This window comes from Ursus maritimus, unplaced genomic scaffold (genome assembly GCF_017311325.1).
Source record: "Ursus maritimus isolate PB19 unplaced genomic scaffold, ASM1731132v1 scaffold_14, whole genome shotgun sequence".
NCBI classification, from domain to species: Eukaryota; Metazoa; Chordata; class Mammalia; order Carnivora; family Ursidae; genus Ursus; species Ursus maritimus.
The window spans coordinates 5,909,607-5,929,981 of record NW_024423786.1 but is presented as its reverse complement, the minus strand read 5'-3'; the positions used below and the strand labels follow the sequence as shown (position 1 = coordinate 5,929,981).

Here is a 20,375-nt window from a genome sequence, read left to right as displayed (position 1 = left end):
AGTCTTTTCAAGAAAACACCCATAAAAACGTACTATTTGTTTGAATGAAGTGGCAGGACAGAAGACATTCCAGGCAAGAGTAATAATAAAAGGCAGGCCAAGGAGTGGGAGGAAAGTAGAGGGTGTAGAAGGAACACAGCAATATAAAGAAATAAAATCGGCAAATGGAAAGCCAATTAATAAAGATGCTAAGTGACAGTGAAGATTTTGCCCATCTACAAGGTGAGTAAAATTATCCAAAATGCTTTTCACAGGCAGAAGGACTGCGAAATTTTTTGAGAGGAACATTTACATACCACTGTTCTTTGCTTGTTTGGCAAGAAAACACGGATAGTGTTGCTTGTCTTAGACGAGTCCGTAAGTTTGCCATCATCTGATGCCCGACGCTGAAAGCCAAAGGGCTGAACTATTGTAGGGGAGATGCAGCTGGGGCCGTCAAACACTGTGTCTTTGAATCCAAAACCGTTGCTGATCGTCTTCCAGGCCCCCTGTATGTGCTCCATTGATGCAGCTTACACAATACTTAAACCTGATCAAGATTTAAAAAAAAAAAAACAAACTTAATTCTAGAACAAAAGCAAGTAACTCAACACAATAGATACAGTAATTAGAAAACAGTATGTGGACTTTCTCTTAAGTGACACCCTCTGCTTAAGTAAATTGGGAAACTTCTATATTAGTGTATTTCCATAAAATATTTTGGAGACAACTAAAAAATGAGCAAAATTGGGACTGGAAATCAAAAGACTCATCAAGGGTTATACCACCAGTTAAAAGCCAGCCTGGACCATGGGCCCAGGTCTCCTGACTTCTAATAGTTTTAAAATTACATTTCTCTTCTTTTTTAGTTATTGTATATTAAGTGCAAGTGACCACCCTTGGTATCAGTAACATGTAAGTACCATGAGAAGTGAAAAAAAAAAAAAAAAAAAAAAAAGAACTGTAAGCCATAATTTTCTGCCTTAAAGGAAGGAAATTTGTATTTCTGGGATATGTATTAGACACTTGATACATAAATGATCTCAATGTGTATAAGAACCTCAAAGACTTTAAATCCCATCCTCCATCTACCTTTTAAACAAATGAGGCACAGAAAAATCACACTTGCCCCCAAATACCAAATGATAGGTAAAATAACCAGATTCTATGGATGTTCAAATTTAAAGTTCATGAACTGTCCACCATAACATTCACAGTTCAGTTTTGTTACAAAAACGAACTTACAAACAGGAGCAAGCAGAGAGTCACCTAACCAAAAATAACCAAATGTTTTAAGTGGGCAACAAGAAAACTGTAAAAGAAGTCCACAGTCACACAACGACAATAAATTCAGACACTGTGCAGTTAGTACACACCTTGCCCTTGGCATTGACTAGGAATTGGCAATCATGAAGAAGTGAGGTTTATCTCCTTCTCTAGAAAATGGTGATGTGGACAGGGATTCCCATCCTTCTCACACCTTCTTCCCTTCACTACCATCTACCAGGTGCCTACTATTATGAGGAAGAATATACTGCATACACCCCACTAGTATTATCCAACCTAATCCTTAGAGAAATATTCTAGGTAGGACTTACATCCCCATTTTACAGCTGAAAACATTTAAAGACTGACCTAGTAATTCAATTGCACTCTAGGAATTTATCCTACAGAAGTATAAGGCAAGTGTATAAAGATATATACAAATAAGCATAGAGAAGAAAAAGGGGGGGAGCAAACCAAGAAACAGATCCTTAACTACAAAGAACAAACTGATGGCTACCAGAGGGGAGGGGGTTTGGGGGATGGGTTCAATAGGTGATGGGGATTAAGGAGTGCTCTTGTGATGAGCACCGGGTGATGTATGTAGGTGCTGAATCATTACATTGTACACCTGAAACTAATATTACACTCTATGTTAACAGGAATTTAAATAAAAACTTAAAAAAAGAAAAAAGATATATGTACAAGCATCTTTGCTATAGCACTGTTCATGTACTTAAAAATTGGGAGAGACCAAATACCTAATAGGGAACTAAACAAATGCTAGTATCTATGTGGTAAATGTAATCTGTACGTGCAGATGGAAAAAAGTTATCCAAGACAAAACAAAAAATGAAAAATAGAATTTGAACCTCCTTTATATTAATCTAGAAGGAGAAAATCCAGAATCATAAAGAGGTGAGAAAATCTAGAATAATGAAGTATTACCTGATTATTTCAGCCGGATTGTGAGGAATTTTTACTTTCTATATGTTATCTATCTACTTTTTGTATCTTTGTGTTTTACTACTACAACTATAAACTTCTATAAAGCCTATTTTATTTGTGTAAGGAGGAGAGGCAGGACAAGATAGCACAGCCTTCAAGTGGCAGGGCCATGGCACACTGCCTTCCACCTCTGGCACGTAAACCTCAGCCCCTTCACACTCCTAATTCTATCCCTTCATTACCATAAGGTCACTTTTTAGAGACACCCACAGCTCCTCTTTTCCCTAGATCTTTTTTCCCAACTAAAAAAGGAAGAGATGAAGAAGTTTAGAACTAGATGAGAGAAAAACATGAGGAAAGACGGTTCACCTGAGCATCTCACTAGCCTGAAATGATGTGGCTCCCTTGATCTAGAAATACAGAGCAACTAGAGCAATCTTAAAGATGAAACTCTCCCCGATTTTAGACTCAGAATATAAGCCAAACTCCTTCCTGAACAAACATGTCAAGCTGAAAGTCTCAGGACTTTTGAACTTCTTGTTCCCTCCACCTGGAAGGCTGACACCTTCAAAAAAAACAAGCTGGCCTTTTCACATCATTAAGGCCTTCATCTTACAGCTCACTTTATAGAGATGCTTTCCCTAGCCACCCCAGCCAAGAGACCTTCCTCCCTACTGCTATTAAATAACCCTGCCTTATTTTCTTCATGGCACTTACTTCCCAGTTAAATTGTTCAGATTTAGTTAGTACAGAGTTAGGTTAGTACCCTCCACCCTCCTACTCCACAAAGGCAGGACCCTGCCAAATCCTGTTCACTACTGATTCTTAGTCCTTAATACAGTACTTAGAACCTGAAGGCACTCAAAACATTAAACGAATTAAGTTAGAAACCAGAATAATGTTGCAAAACATATGTAACTTTTTAAAGATTTAGAGAGACAGCGTGAGTGGGCAGAGGGAGAGGGAGAGAATCCTCAAGTAGACTCCCCACAGAGCGCGGAGCCAGACACAGGGCTCAATTTCCAGGACCGGAAGATCATGACCTGAGCTGATACCAAGAGCCAGGTGCTCACCGACTCACCCACCCACGTGCCCCACACCATCCTGCCTTTTTAAAAGATTGGATTAATTGATTTATACAGCATAATTTTTTTAAACAGACCTGTCAGAACTAGTAAACGTTAGTTAAATCTCCATTCAGAATACCTTTAAAAAATATCTACCATTCAGCAAATGACACACTGCAGTAAACAGCATACTGTATTTAATTGGGGGGAGGGGTGGAGAGACTGTACTATAAATTATTAGCTAAAGAACCCACTTACAAAACTTAAATGTGGCCTAACTCCAAGAACATACATCTTTCATGATGAATTCTAAGTCTCAAAGGCACTTAGTATAGAACTACTACAATAACTGTTTGTTAAAAGTGACAAAATAAAAGCAAACCCACTTAAATTCTCAAGTTTTAGACTATCATTTGTTATTTTTATTTTTCTTTGTGGGTTTGTTAAGACCACTTACTAGGCTAAGAAGCACGTTAAGTCAGTGTTTCCCAACCTTTTTCACGTCACTCATACAAAATGACGAATCGTGTTTGTAAGGCATGCTGAGGTCAGCAGACAGGTTAGGAAGACCAAGGGCCCTACCAGCTGCCCCAGGGAGGATGGATACACCACTAACCTGTTCATGACAGGAAGTTCTATTCTAAGGTATTCCTTAATTACTAAAGGGCACACATCTGAAAACAAGAAAAAGTCAGCTTCTAAAAGCCATTCAGCATCAACACACTTATCTTAACTGGAGACATTCAGAAACCCCATTGATACTACTCTCAAATAAATATAAATGTAACATAAATGTAAACCTAGCTTCTAATATTTTGATCTCTCCTTCTGATCTGTTGACCAAATCTCAGCTAAAAACACATATATACTCAAAAAACATACCTACAGACATACTAAAAGTAGACAGCCCAAAGTAGAAATGAAATTCTAAATGTAAAGTCCTTCTCGGTTCCAAAGAAAAGTTTCGAAATAAATGCATTCTCTCATGAATGGAGAAATTCACTATGTTGGAAGAAAGCAATCATTTTTTAAAAAGTGTATCTCTCTCTCTTTTTCTATAAAGGATTACTATTCCTAGCATACAAAGAACTCCTGAAAATTAACAAAAACATGAACAATGCCACAGAAAAAACCAGGGAATTAAATTCACAGAATAGAAGCACATGTGTAAATGTGTGTGTGTGTGTGTGTATATACACACATACATATAGTAGAGAAATGCGAATTCTGAAAAGCAAAATACTATTTTTAACATCAGATTTATAAAATTTAAGGCTGAAAATGAAAATATCCATCACAGGCATTTAAATATTTGAATTTCTATACCATTTGACAATCTACCCTACAGGGGTAATACAACAGCCAGCGCTACAGGACTACCCAGCACTACTAAGGAATACTTACTGCAGCATTATTTGTAACATCAATAAACTACTTCAGAGCCAAAGCCATAAAACCAAACTAGAAACAATTTAAAGCAAGACTAGTTTACAAAAATAAGACCTCCCAGGGAAGGATGCTACCCCAACACACTGGCTAAAGGTCTAATTTAAAGAGTATTTATCCAGGAAAGCTTGGGAAGACAGTGGAGTAGGAGGATACTGAGCTCACCTGCTCCTACAGACGCATCAAGGCTGCAACTACATTCAGTGCAACTGACTCCATAAACAACCCAAAGCCTAGCAAAATAGTATTTTCATAGTTAAAGATGTTTTTTAAAGGACTATACTGAGAAGGTTAAGAGGGGCTGAGACAGCTGAGAACCTTTGAAACCCCCAGTGTGGTAACTCACAAGCAGGAGGGATATCACACACATGTAGGACTTCCCAGGGAAGCAAACTAATCTAGCCGTACATAAGGCAACCCCTGCCCCAGATCCTCACCCGGAAGACAAGCCCCCACAACACCTAGCTTTGAAAATCAGCAGGGCTTAACTCCAGGGAGCCACAGGGCTACAGAAAACTAAGACTGTTCTTAAATGGCCAGCGCACTGTATCAGTCACTCCAAGACCCAGCACAAAGGCAGCAGTTTGAAAAGCACCTGAATTATATATGAAGGAGATTTATTAACTACTTTTAGGGTGTGTGCTAATGGGGCAAAATCTGTAGGAACTTTCTCCAGGAAACGAAGAGTTGATGGGCATCGGGTTTTTTTGCCCTCCTTCAGCCTAACTGGTGGGAACCAATTCTGACACTCCCCTTCTACCTTGCTACACCACTCACCTGCCCACCACTGTAGCAGGTGACCCTCCAAAGCTGCTCCCACCCCACCACACCCAGTGGACACCCTCAGTAGAGACCAGCAATCCCCTAAAACAATTACTGCCCCACCACACCCAGTAGGCAGCCCCAGACAGGACTGGTGCCCCTCCCACCAGCATGCCCACAACAGCCAGCTGTGCCAGGGCCAGTCCTGCCAACCAGGGCACCCACAGTAGTTACACCCAGTCACTGCAGCCAGCTGAGCTGGGGGCTAGCACCAACCATTAAGATGCCTAGAGCAGTCAAGGAGGGCCACACAGGAGACACCCCTGAAACACCTGGTTCTGCTCAGCTACTAGGATCCACACATCACCTTCTACTTAAAGCCACTACTTTGAAGACTAGGAGATACAGGTGACCTATCTAATACACAGAAACAGAGTCAGACAAAATGAGGAGATGGAAGAATATGTTCCAAATGAAAAAATAAAACAGAACCTCAGAAAAAAAGAACTAAATGAAACAGAAATAAGCAAAGTAATGGTTATAAAGATACTCACCAGACTTGAGAGAAGAGTGGATGAACTCAGTGAGAACTTCCACAAAGAGAAAATATAAAAGGAACCAATCAGAGCTGGAGAATACAATAACTGAAATGAAAAATACACTAGAGGAAATCAACAGCGGATTAGAGGATGCAAAAGTACAGATCCCTAATCTGGGAGACAGTGTAGTGGGATCACCAAACTGAATAGCAAAAAGGGAAAAATTTTTTTTTAAATGAAGATAGCTTAAGGGAACTCTGAAACGGGGTGCCTGGGTGGCTCAGTTGGCTAGTCATCTGCCTTCAGCCCAGGTCATGATCCCAGGGTCCTGGGACTGAGCCCCATGTCAGTGTCCTTGCTCGGCACGGAGCCTGCTTCTCCCCTGCCTGCCACTTTCCCTGCTTGTGCTTGCTCTCTCCCTCTCTCTGTCAAATAAATAAAATCTTAAAAAAATAAAGTGCATCTCTTGCAAACAGGGGGAAAAAAAAAAAGAGCAAGAACTCTGAAACAATGTCAACTGTAATAATAACAGCATTATAGGGGTCCCAGGGGAGAAAAGAGAGAAGGGGACAGAAAATTTATTAGAAGAAATAACAGCTAAAAACTTCCCTATCCTAGGAGTGCCTGGGTGGCTCGGTTAAGCATCTGACTCTTGATCTTGGCTCAGGTCTCAATCTCAGGGTTGTGAGTTCAAGCCCTACTCTGGGTTCCATGCTGGGTGTGGAGCCTACATTAAAAACAACAATGACAACAAAAACTTCCCTATCCTGGGAAAGGAAATAAACATCCAGGTACAGGAAGCAAAAAGAGCCCCAAACTAGATAAACTCAAAGAGTCCACACAAAGATACATTATTATTAAAATGTCAAAGATTAATGATAAACAGAGAATCTTAAAAGCAGCAAGAGAAAAGCAACTAGTTACATACAAGAGGAAAGCTCATACCCCATAAGGTTATGAGCTGAGCGTTCAGCAGAAACTCTGCAGTCCAGAGAGAGTGGCATGATATAGTCACAGCACTGAAAGAAAAAAAACCTACAAACATACTCAACCCAGCAAAGTTATCATTCACAACTGAAGAGCTTCCTAGACAAACAAAAGTTAAGAGTACACCATCACTAAACCAGCATTACAAGAAATGTTAAAGGGACTTCTTTAAGTGGAAAAGAATAGGCTGGTAAGAAAATAATGAAAGAAAAAAAGTTTCACTGCTAAAAGCAAACATACAGGGGCGTCTGGGTGGCTCAGTCAGTGAAGTGTCTGCCTTTGGCTCAGGTCATGATCCCAGAGTCCTGGGATCGAGCCCCGCATCAGGCTCCCTGCTCAGTGGGGAACCTGCTTCTCCCTCTCCTGCTCCCCCTGCTTGTGCTCCCTCTCTCTGTCGGGGGGGGGGGGAGAAAGAAAGAAAGAAAAGCAAACATATAGTAAAAACAGATCACTTATAAAGCTACTATGAAGGTTAAAACACAAAAACAATAAAATCAATTATGTCTACAATAATTAGTTAAGGGATACACAAAATAAAAAATGTAAAATGTGATATCATATACATAAAACATGGAGGGAGGGGGCACCTGGGTGGCACAGTTGGTTAAGCATCCAACTCTTAGTTTCAGCTCTGTCCTGATCCCAGGATTGTGAGATTGAGCCCCATGTTGGGCTCTGTGGTTAGCATGGAGTCTGCTTGAGATTCTCTCCCCCTTTCCATTTGCTCTTCCTGCTTGTCCTCGTTCTCTCTCACACACAAATAAATTAATTAAAAAAAAAAAAAACATGGAGGGAGTAAAAATGTAGTGTTTTTAGAATGTATGAACTTAAGTGATTATCAACTTAAAACAGACTACTATGTACATAGGACATTATAAATGAACCTTATGGTAACCACAAGCCAAAAACCTGTAATAGATAAAAAAAAAAAAAAAATTAAGAGAAAGGAATTCAAGCATAACACTAAAAAAGTCACCAAATCACAAGGAAAGAAAGTAAGAGAAGGAAAAAGGAACAGAGAACTACAAAACAACAAGAAAACAATTAACAAAATGGCAATAAGTATATACCTATACCACAATAATTACTTTAAATGTAAATGACCTAAACACTCCTATCAAAAGACAGGGTGAATGAATGAATGGATTAAAAAAACAAAACCCAACTATATGATGCCTATTAAAGACTCACTTCAGACCTAAAGACACATACAGACTGAACTGAACAGATAAAAAAGGGTACTTTGTGCAAATGGAAATGAAAAACAAAAACAAAAACAAATGGGGCAGCAACACTTGTATCAGACAAAATAGACTTGAAAACAAAAGACTGTAACAAGGGCATTACGTAATGATAAAGGGATCAATCCAACAAGAAGATATAACAATTATAAATATCTATGCACCCAACATAAGCACCTAAATATATAAAGCAAATATTAACAAGCATAAAGAAAGAAGTTGACAGGGACGCCTGGCTAACTCAGTCAGTAGAGCATGTGACTCGATCTCAGGGTCATGAGTTCAAGTCCCATGTTGGACATAGGTTTACGGAAGGGAGGGACAGAAGGAAATTAATTGACAGTAATACAGTAATAGTAGGGTACTAACACCCCATTAACATCAATGACAGATCATACAGATCGAAAACCAGTAAGGAAACAGTGACTCTAAATGACACACATTACCAGATGGACTTAACATATATATACACAAAAAATCCCATGCAAAAACAGCAGAGTGTGCATTCTTTTCAAGTGCACATGGAACATTCTCCAGGATAGATCACATGTTAGACCACACGGCAAGTATCAACAAATTTAAGAAGACTGAAATCCTATCAAGCATTTTTTCTGACCACAAAGGTATGAAACTAGAAATCGATTACAGGAAAAAACACAAACATGTGGAGGCTACACAACAGGCTACTAAACAACTAATGAGTCAACAAAGAAATCAAAGAGGAAATAAAAAAATAAGACAAATGAAAGCGGAAACCCAATGTTCCAAAATCTATGGGACATACGGGCACCTGGCCAGCTCAGTTTGTGGAGCTTGCGACGCTTGATCTCAAAATCTATGGGACACAGCAAAAGCAGTTCTAAGGATGTTTACAGCAATACAGGCTTACCTCAAGAAACAGAAAAAAATCACAAACAATCCAACCTTACACCTAAAGAAACTAGAAAAAGAAGAACAAAGTCCAAAGTTAGTAGAAGGAAGGAAATAATAAAGAACAGAAATAAACTGAGACCAAAAAAATAGAAAAGATGTATAAAAGACTATGAAAAATTATACACCAACAAATTTGACAACCTAGAAGAAATAGGACAAATTCCTAGAAATATATAATCTTAGAAGACCAAATCAGGAAGAAACAGAAAATCTGGAAAGACCAATTTCTAGTAATGAAATTAGTAATTCAAAAAACTCCTAAAAAAAGCAAAAGTTCAGGACCCAATGCTTTCACAGGTGAATTCTACCATTTATTTTTTTAATTTTTTAAAAAGATTTATTTACTTATTTGAGAGAGATAACGTGCACACGAGTGGGAGAGGGAGAGAGAATCTAAAGAAGACTCTGTGTTCAGCACGGAGCCTGATGCAGGGCTCAATCTCACATCCCTGACATCACAACCTGAGCTGAAACCAAGAGTCAGATGCCCAACTGAGTGCACCACCCAGGTGTCCCAGATTCACCAAACATGTAAAGACGACTTAATACCTATCCTTCTCAAACTATTTCAAAAAAGTGAAGAGAAAGGAATGCTTCCAAATTCATTCCATGAGGCCAGCATACCCTGATACCAAACCAAAGTCACTACAAAAAAAAAAAAAAAATTACAGGCCAATATCCCCAATAAACATGGCTACAAAATACTCAATAAAATATTAGCAAACCAAATTCAACAATATATTAAAAGGATCATTCACCATGATCAAGTGGGATTTATTTCAGGGAGGCAAGGATGGTTCATTAGCTGCAACTATTTGATACAACACATTAATCAACAATAAAAATCATATGATCATTTCAATAGATGCAGAAAAGGCATTTAATAATTCAACATCTATTCATGATTAAAAATAAAAAACTCTCAATAAAGTGGGTACAGAGGAAATATACCTTAACATAATAAAGGGCATATATGACACTGACTGCTAACATAATACCCAATGGGTAGAAAGCTTAAAGTTTTTCTTCTAAGATCAGGAACAAGATAAGGATGTCCACTCTTATCACTTTTTATTCAACATAGCACTGCAAGTACTAGCCACAGCAATCAGACAAGAAATAAAAGGCATCCAGGGGCGCCTGGGTGGCACAGCGGTTAAGCGTCTGCCTTCGGCTCAGGGCGTGATCCCGGCGTTGTGGGATCGAGCCCCACATCAGGCTCTTCCGCTGTGAGCCTGCTTCTTCCTCTCCCACTCCCCCTGCCTGTGTTCCCTCTCTCGCTGGCTGTCTCCATCTCTGTCAAATAAATAAAATCTTTAAAAAAAAAAAAAAAAGAAAAAGAAATAAAAGGCATCCAAATTGCTAAGGAAGAAGTAAAATTGTCACTATTTGCAAATGACATGATACTATATATAGAAAACCCTAAAGACCACCAAAAAAAACTTAGAATGAATTCAGTAAAGCTTCAGGATACAAAATCAATATATAAAAATCTGTTGCAGTTCTACACACTAATAACAAGCTAGTAGAAAGAGAAATTAGGAAAATAGTCCCACTTACAATTGCATTAAAAAGAATAAAAAACCCAGCAGTGCACCTGGGTGGTTCAGTCGGTTGGCATCCGACTTTTGGGTTTTTGCTCAGGTCATGGTCTCAGGGTTGTGGGATCAAGCCCTGCATCGGGCTCCACACTCAGAGATTCCCTCCATGCTCAGAGATTCTCTCCCTCTCTTCCGCTTGTGTGCACGCTCTCACTCTCTCAAATGAATAAAACTTAAAAAAAAAAAAGATTTTAAGAATAAAATACCTAGGTGCAAATTTAATCAAGGGGGTGAAAGACCTGTACTCTGAAAACTATTAAGACACTGAAAAAGAAAATGAAGACAATTAATTAATGAAAAAATACACCATGCTCATAGATTGGAAGAATACTGTTAAAATGCCCAAAGCAATCTACAGATTCAGTGCAATTCCTAACAAAAATACCAACAGTATTTTTCACAGAGGTAGAATAAATAATCCTACAATTTATATGAAACCACAAAGATTCCAAATAGCCAAAGCAATCTTGAGAAAGAAAAGGCTGGAAGCGTCACAATCCTAGATTTCAAACTATACCACAAAGTTATAATAATCAAAACAGTATGGCACTGGCACAAAAAAACAGACACATACATAGTTCAATGGAACAGAACGCCCAGAAATAAACCCACACTTACACTGGCAATTAATCTACAACAAAGGAAACAAGAATATACAGTACTGAAAAGACAGTTTCTTCAATAAGTAGTGCTGGGAAAACTGGACAGCTATATGCAGAAGAGTGAAATAACCTTCTTTTACCACACGCACACATACACACAAAAACTGAAATTGGATTAAAGACCTAAATATAAGCCCTGAAACTATAAAACTTCTAAAAGAAAACATAGGCAGAAAATTCTTGGACACTGGTCTTAGCAATATTTTTTGGATCTTCCTCCTCAGGCAAGGGCAACAAAAGCAAAAATAAACAACTGGGATCATACCAAATGAAAATGTTTTTGCATAGCCAAGGAAACTATCAAAATGAAAAGGCAACCTATTAAATAGGAGAAGATATTTGCAAACAATATATCTAAGGGATCAATATTCAACATACATAAAGAACTCACAGAACTCAACACCAAAAAAAACACCCAAACTATCTGATTAAAAAATGGGCAGAGGACCTGAAGACATTTCTAAAAAAAAACCAAAAAACAAAAGCAAAAACAAAAAACCACCATACAGCCAGCCAATGGACACATGAAAAAATGCTCAACATCACTAATTATCAGAGAAATGCAAATCACAACCATAATGAGATTATCGCCTCAAACCTGTCAGAATGGCTAGTGTATATTTAAGAAACCAGTGTTGGTGAGACTGTGAAGAGAACCCTTGTGCACTGTTGGTGGGAATGTAAACTGGTGCAGGCACTACGGAAACAGTATGGAAGTTCCTAAAAAAAGTAAAAATAGATGATGATCTACATGATCCAGTAATTCCACTTCTGGGTATTTACCCAAAGAAAACAAAAATGCTAATTTGAAAAGATATATGCACCCTTATGTTCACTGCAGCATTATTTACAACAGCCAAGATATGGGAGCAACCCAAGAGTTCACAACAGATGAAAGGATAAAGATGATGTGGTGCGTGCTACATCCATACACACACACACACACACACACCCATCCACCCACCACGAATATCAGCCATAAAAAAGAGAGATCTTGCCATTTGTGACAACATGGATGCATGGATGGACCTAGAGGGTAGTAGGTTAAATGAAATAAGTCAGAGAAAGACACATACTGTATGATTTCACTTAAACGTGGAATCTAAAAAAAAACAAAACAAAAACAAACAGATTCTATATACAGAAAAGAAACTGGTAGTTTCCAGAGGGGAGGAGAGTGGTAGAATGGTCCAAATAGGTGAAGGGCATTAAGAGGTAAAAACTCGGTTATAAAATAAATAAGCCACAGGAAAGAAAAGTACCGCATTAGGGAATATAGTCAATAATATTGTAATAACTTTGGTGACAGGTACCATGGTAAACATTTTGTAATGTATATAAATGCCCATTCACTATGCTATACACCTGAAACTAATATATTCTATGTCGATTACACTTCAATTAAAAATTTTAAAATTTTAAAAATAAAGAATATTTGGGGTGCCTGGGTGGATCAGTTGCTAAGCATCTGTCTTCAGCTTAGGTCATGATCTCGGGGTCCTGGGATCGAGCCCTGCGTCAGGCTCCCTGCTCGGCAGGGAGCCTGCTTCTCCCTCTCCAACTCCCCCATGCTTGTGTTCCCTCTCTCGCTATCTCTGTTGAATAAATAAAAGCTTAAATTAATTAATTAATTAATTAAATTAAAGAATATTTAACCAGACTTCTTTGTCTAGGAAAAACACTATGAAAAGTTATGAAAAATCCTACTTTGTTTTGCCTCAGAAAGCTTTTTAAAAAGAAAACTTTTAAGTTTTAAATAGGGAGTATTTTATATACTTTTACATTTAAGGGAAAAAGAACTACTGGGTTTCACTTCTAAAATGGTAAATTATTTTCCATAATGTCAGAATGAAGCCAATGTCATGTTATCTGTCAGCAATAAACTTTTAAAATACTTTAAAGGACCATAAGGGCTCATAGGTGGCTTAGTCAGTTGAGCATCTAACTCCTGATTTTGGTTCAGGTCAGCGTCTCAGGGTCGTGGGATCAAGCCCCACATCAGGCTCCTCACTCAGCAGGGCGTCTGCTGGAGATTCTCCCTCTCCCTCTAAAACAAATAGACTTAAAAAAAAATAAAGGACTATACATGTTGTGTAGTGTCAAAAGTAAAACATCAAAAAAAAAAGAAATTAAAATTGTTCATAACGTATTTCTTGGTATTTATGCAAATTTTTCAACTCTTACATAAAAGTATATTGTTTAAAAGAGGATTAAGTACACCGTTTGAAGATAACTTTGGTAACAAAGAGTTTATATGGAATCTAATTTTAAAAGTTCATTTCTGTCCAATGATAAAAAAAAAAAACAATTTTTTTTTTTTAGGTAACTCTCTTCACCTATGCACAAAATAGTAGCTTTTTTATCACAAAAGTTCCCTGATCTTAAACACTTGTTTGGTTAAACAGCCTGAGTCCTTTTTGTGGTATAACTAAAATAGCACCAACATGGTTTCAAAAAGGGACAGAATCAGTACCTTTTCTTTTTTTAAAGACTTTTTATTTTTAAGTAATCTCTACACCCAACATGGGGCTCAAACCCACAACCCCGAGATCAAGAGTCACATGCTCTACTGACTGAGCCAGCCAGGCACCCCAAGAATCAGGACCTTAACAGCCAGATTCTCCAGAGAAGAGACTTCAAAAACTCAAGTCTCTTTCTTTCCTAGAGTGTAACTGAGTACTTTTTCAAACTATGTGGTATGTTCCATTAGTTGTCAGGAAATCATTTTGGTGAGTTATGATCAGCTTTCTTCAAAAATGAGACAGAACAGAATACATCACACATAGTACAGATAAGTACTATTTTGAGGAATCTTTGATGCAGGTACACACACATTATAAAAATGTACATTTTGGGGTTCCTGGCTGGCTCAGTCGGAGGAGCGGGCAACTCCTGATCTCAGGGTTGTGAATTTGAGCCCCACATGGGATGTAGTGATTACTTTAAGAAAATTTTTTAAAGTACTGTTTAATGTGGACCACTAACTTTGAAAGCCCAGAATCCCTAGACCACCTTACATCGATTTCTGCAAATGCATTAATCCATACAAAATACATCTTCGTACCCTTGATCACTTTTTTAAAGGATCCATCTAGTCCCAAAGTCTTTCTTAGCCCTCCTAATGAACTCGCACTGTGTGTAATTCTACCTTATATTACATTTAGAAATAGTCATCTCTCCTACTTCATGTAAGTCTTCCCGTTTTCATGTCTCATTGCTATGTGTACTCAAAAAACTCCATGTATTAAATTTTCATTCTTTTCTCAGTTTCATTTATTTTGTGACTTTATCATTCAAATTTACTGTGAAGATATCTACTTTAATGGATACACTGACAGCAATCTGAGACCATTCTCCAATGCTGATTGGGTTAACATGGTTGACTTTAAGCAATACACCATTTTCTTTAGAGAGGGGGAGAGGGGGAGAGAGAATCCCAAGAAGGCTCCATGCCCAGTGTGGAGTCCAATGTGGGGCTCAATTTCACAACCCTGAGATCATGATCTGAGTGGAAACCATGAGTCAGGCACTTAACCAACTGAGCCACTCAGGCACCCCAATAATAAGCCATTTTTAAGGCATGGAAGGTATAGACCCATGGTTCTTACGCTATGTAGTCTTATTTATTAAATTAATTATTGAATTTCATCTCTCTCTAAAAATAGCCCTTCCTCTACTTTCTCACTTATCACTTCTTATAATGATCTTTGTTGCCATGAGGCCTTCGGTTTCCTGCCTGCTGAGATAATAATGATACTAGCTAATAGCTATGGAGTTCTTTACATTTCAGTGTGTACAACACTATTAAGAACATACAATATTATGTATAATAGTATTTAGCTCTTTATATTTCAATATGTACATAATAAGTATCAGTTCTTTACATACCATATCATTTAATCCTCCCAACAACTCTGAGACTATTATCCTGATTCTGAAGGACCAAAAAGGTTAAGTGAAATTGTCTAAGGTTACACAGAGCACCAAGAGTACTCCCAAAATATCTAAGGTCAAAAGCACTCACAACTTTTACCAGGACTTTATCACACCATCATTCTTTATTCGTAAGGCAGATAAGATCAGCGCATTTGTGAGACAAGCTCTTCCTCAGATGTGGTGCCAGATTTCAACCTTGTGGCTGCCTACTCTAGTTTCCTGATAGCTGGCTTTTTCCTTCTACTCTGGTAACTTATTTTTTAATTATGCTTTTTTTAAAAAAATAGGACATAATAAAAATTAAATTTGGGGAGAGAGGATAAAAAAGTTATCCATAATCTTACTCATCCTAACACGTTCTTTGGATATTATTTTCTAACAGTAGAAACACAACACGTAAGTTATCAGTTCAAAATCTACCTCCACCTTTTATTAGCTGTGTGGACATTTGCCAAAATGCCTAACTTCTCCCACACCATTTTCACTCAATCATTCATGCAATAAACATTACTGAACACCCACTATGTACCAGGTGCTGCTCTAAATGTTTAGGTTACCTCAGTGAATGACAAAGATCCCTGGTGTCAGAAGTACATCTACCAGCAGAGAGACACACAGTAAAATAAATTATATAATATGATAGTGGGTTATAATCACTGCTGGGGGAATAGAGGCAAGCTGCAATTTATACTGGTCAGTGTAGGCCTCAATCAGGAGGTAACAGCTGAGCCAAGACTTGGAAGTCAGGGAGTTTGATTTGCAGGTAACTGGGGAAATATTTAAGGCACAGGGAATAGCCAGAGAAAACCCTAAAGCAGGAGTGTCCTGTGTACAAAGAACAGCAAAGAGATCATAAAATTCAGTGCAGTCAAAGTACGGTTGAGGGGAGGGGGGACAATGCAGATAACATACTGCCTTATTGGTCACTGTAAGGATTTTACCTCTTAACTGAGTGAAATGGGAAGCCTTTGAAAGGTTCTGAGCAGAGAAACACACACTCTGTCTTAGGTGTTAACAAAAGGACTACTCCAGCTGCTATAATGCAAATTAACTACACAAGCAGTAGGTTCATACTTACGGAGTTCAAAAGATGCCTGAGCTGAAGAATTAACTGTAAAAGAAGATAATACTTACTTCACTGAGTTATAATGAAAATTGTCCAAGGTTTATAAAGATCTTAGCACTGTGCCTTACACAGTAAATGATACAGTTATAGCATCTGCCATATACAAGGACACCTACCACAGAAAATAAGAGAGGGCAGAAATTCAGCCCATGCTTCATTTGCTAAGCAATGTGCCTAGTACTCAACTCAGATAGCATCAGCCTAGAGGAAGGGATTCTCCTCATTTATATGAAGGAGGCAGCCCTGCTATCTGAGCTATGGACCTTTTGCTATTTAGCAATGGTGCCTCAGAGCTGGTCATGGCCTTAATCCTTGGCCATATATATGCACAATTGTATTTTTGACCCAAATCCTGTGCTACATTATTCTCTTTCCAATTTAATTTTAAATATTTGATAATCATTTCTGTAAGGATACTCCATTGTGTTGGATGTAATTCTTACTATTTTAAGTCACATTTTTTCAAATTTTAAAATCTCTGAAATTAGAACCCATTTTACAAACAACAGTGTGCCTTATTTGTGCTATCCGAGAACTTGAAATAAACACCTTCAGGTATATAAGGTATTTTGCCTAACACCCTAGGGATGGAATTACTGAGTAAAAAAGAATTATGTATGAGTGTTGCTACTGTCATATTTTTAGTATTTTAAAACTGGCCTTGAGTGACTTTGTTTTTAAGCTAAGTTTATTTTCTGAAGTAATTGGCCGCTATTTTTTTTTTTTTTGGTAGGGGGAGGTTTAACCCGGAAAAGGAGGGTTGTGATGCTATTTCAACTTCTTAGAAGCGATAAAAGCTTCTAAAAGTTTAGAAAGGGTAAAGATACAGATTGATAAAGGCAGTATCAGTAGGTGAAACATTTTAAGAATTTCATACTAGGTCAGCTTTCCATCAGCAGGTTAAGTGTTGAGTGAGATTATTTTGTGTTTTTTTAATACTCCTTCAAAGAAAATTAGAACTCAATGCCTAGTCCCCAAAGAGCTCTCTGAAACCCTTCTAACGAGACGGCCCAGGTCTTTATTCCTGGAAAGGTAAAATGGAAGGTCTCTAGAGTGGCAGATGCCAGGGACAGGTGAAGGCATGCATGCCATTCTGAAAACAATGCTAACTGAATGCAGAGACCAACAGCTTCTTCCATGGTTGGGCACTGGGGCCTAATGAAACTGACATGAGTTCCCCTACCTTACAATGAAGCTCAAAGACAACAAGCTTAATCCACTGCACGCAAAGATTCCCATCAGCCGTTTAATCCTATCCTTTTAAAAATAAAAATACAGACTGCTAAGAATTACCAGACATTTCAGCAAAGCCTCTAACATGGATGATAAAGACCATCCATGAAAAAAAACACAACTAAATGACTTGGGCTATCAGATTAACTGGAGTTACCAGAAGAGAGCCCGTCAAATGCCTACCACATTAAATTCTACAATGGGAGACCACAAGATTCTATAAACTTCTAGAGAAAAAATTACAAAGGATCAGGAATAAGAATGGCTGGCTCAGGGGCGCCTGGGTGGCACAGCGGTTAAGCGTCTGCCTTCGGCTCAGGGCGTGATCCCGGCGTTGTGGGATCGAGCCCCACATCAGGCTCCTCTGCTATGAGCCTGCTTCTTCCTCTCCCACTCCCCCTGCTTGTGTTCCCTCTCTCGCTGGCTGCCTCTATGTCTGTCAAATAAATAAATAAAATCTTTAAAAAAATAAATAAATAAATAAAATCTTTAATTTTTTAAAAAAGATTTTATTTATTTTTGCAAGAGAGAGAGAGACAGAGCACATGCGGACACATGCATGATGGGGAGAGGGGCAGAGGGAGAAGCAGACTCCCCACCAAGCAGAGAGCCTGATGCCACAGCCTGATGCCAGACTCAATCCCAGGACCCTGGGATCCTGACCTGAGCCAAAGGCAGACACTTAACTGACTGAGCCACCCAGGTGCCCTAAAATCTTTTTAAAAAGGAAAAAAAACATGGCTTCAAATTTCCCAACACTGGAAGACATAATGTAGCAAAGCTTTCTAATTTCTGAAGGAAAATTATCTCCAATTTAGAATTATCAGCCCAACCATCAATAAAGGTAGAAGAGAGCTACTTTCAGACATTCGAATTTACAAAATGTTTATTCCTCATGATCCTTACCTCAAGGAATTTGTTAGATGAGTAACAGTAAATCAAGAAAGAGAAAAAGTTGAAAGCTAGGAAATGGCATCCACACAGGAAAGAAACAAATTTAATCTCCAGGAGGCCAGTGGAGGGAAATCCCTAAGTAACAATTGTGCATCAGGGACAAGAAGCCATAATTATGGGGTGCTTGGGTAGCTCAGTCGGTTAAGTGTCTCCCTCTGCCCCCCCTCCCCCCCACCCCAACTCAGGCTCACTCATTCTCTCAAATAAATAAAATCTTTTTTTTTTTTTTAAAAAGAGGCCATAATTATATGATTAGCAACCTAAAACTACCACCAACAGCACTCATCCATATGATGGCTTTTTCTTTTCTTCAGAGGATTGAAAAAGTAGGGGAAAAGCTCACACTTTTAAGTTTTACATGTTCCTATATCCCTTTAAAAACACTGTTGTAGAGGAGGTAGTGAGACCTGTGCTGGGTCTTGAGATACTCTAGGTAGTTGAACAACACGAATAAAAGGGTCTTAACAGCATAGGGTTTCCCAAAGCATAGCCTATATATTATTCATGGTTTATAAAATGATTTTAGGAAATTTGTGGACATGACATAAAACAACACAGATAAAGATCATGATAAGGAAAAAGTCTCAGTTTGGTATCTTTAATACTTCTTTAGCACTTCCCAATTTTTTTAATGAAAAAGAATAAAAACATAAAAAGATTTCCAACTCAAAAAAAGACATAGTTAAGTGACAGTTAACCTGACAGACCATAATATTTAACTAATACTGTTGTCTTCATTAAAACAGCAGCAAGGAATCTACTACTACATGTGACTCCTATTCTCCTAGCAGCTTCTTCTGGGTTCATTTTGACTATGTACTTTGAAAGTGTTTTTTAAGATGGTTCTCTCCATTTTTGCGAAAAAGAAATCAACATGCGATACTGAGTCACATCCACTCACCCTTAATACATCACTACAGTTTCAGCAAAGAAACTTGTATCCGCATTGCCTCTGCATTTCAGGATGATGTTATCATTCAGCCCTTAACTCTGTAACTCAACAGCACCAAACTACTTTCACCTTTTTAAAAGTTAAAGTTCTAATAATAATAAAAAAAAAAAGGTTAAAGCTCTATATTTACTATGGCATATATTTATTAAGAATTTAAGCTGTCTTTGGAACTATGCTAATATTTATGAGTTCACATTGATATTAGGAGGCTTGAATAGATGTTAAGGGGTCTGTCCTCATTTTACCCACAAGCCCTGTTATTTCTGGTGTATGATTTGACAAAAATGTATGGATTTTCAGGAACATTTATCACATTGTGGCAGAAATACCTATATTGGTTTTCTATATAAAGTTTTAAAGTTTCCTTTAAACAATACATATACTATAAATATACTTAATTTTTAAACATGACCTACTTAAAATATTAAATAAGTAATACTATAGAAGATTCTCTGTTCTTTTTTTTTTTTTTTTTTTTTAAGATTTTATTTATTTATTCGACAGAGATAGAGACAGCCAGCAAGAGAGGGAACACAAGCAGGGGGAGTGGGAGAGGGAGAAGCAGGCTCCCAGCAGAGGAGCCTGATGTGGGGCTCGATCCAAGAACGCCGGGATCACGCCCTGAGCCGAAGGCAGACGCTTAACCGCTGTGCCACCCAGGCGCCCCGATTCTCTGTTCTAGTAAAAGGTAGGTAGTACATGAGTAACTAAAGTTGGTGAAACACTAGTCTAGCAAAGGCAATATA

General features: G+C 38.1%; 1 protein-coding gene across 2 annotated transcripts in view; it reads right to left on the bottom strand.

The window, feature by feature from the left end:
* RAF1 (Raf-1 proto-oncogene, serine/threonine kinase) overlaps positions 1-20,375 on the bottom strand; it is a 75,418-nt gene that overhangs the window by 27,051 nt on the left and 27,992 nt on the right. Inside the window, exon 2 of one of the 2 annotated variants that reach the window (XM_040628430.1) lies at positions 297-529. In XM_040628430.1, coding sequence (XP_040484364.1) covers positions 297-503 — 207 coding nt within the window. In that variant the 5' untranslated portion in view covers positions 504-529. Of the gene's footprint in view, positions 1-296; positions 530-20,375 lie in introns of those variants that run through there. The other variant, XM_040628431.1, reaches the window with a different exon arrangement.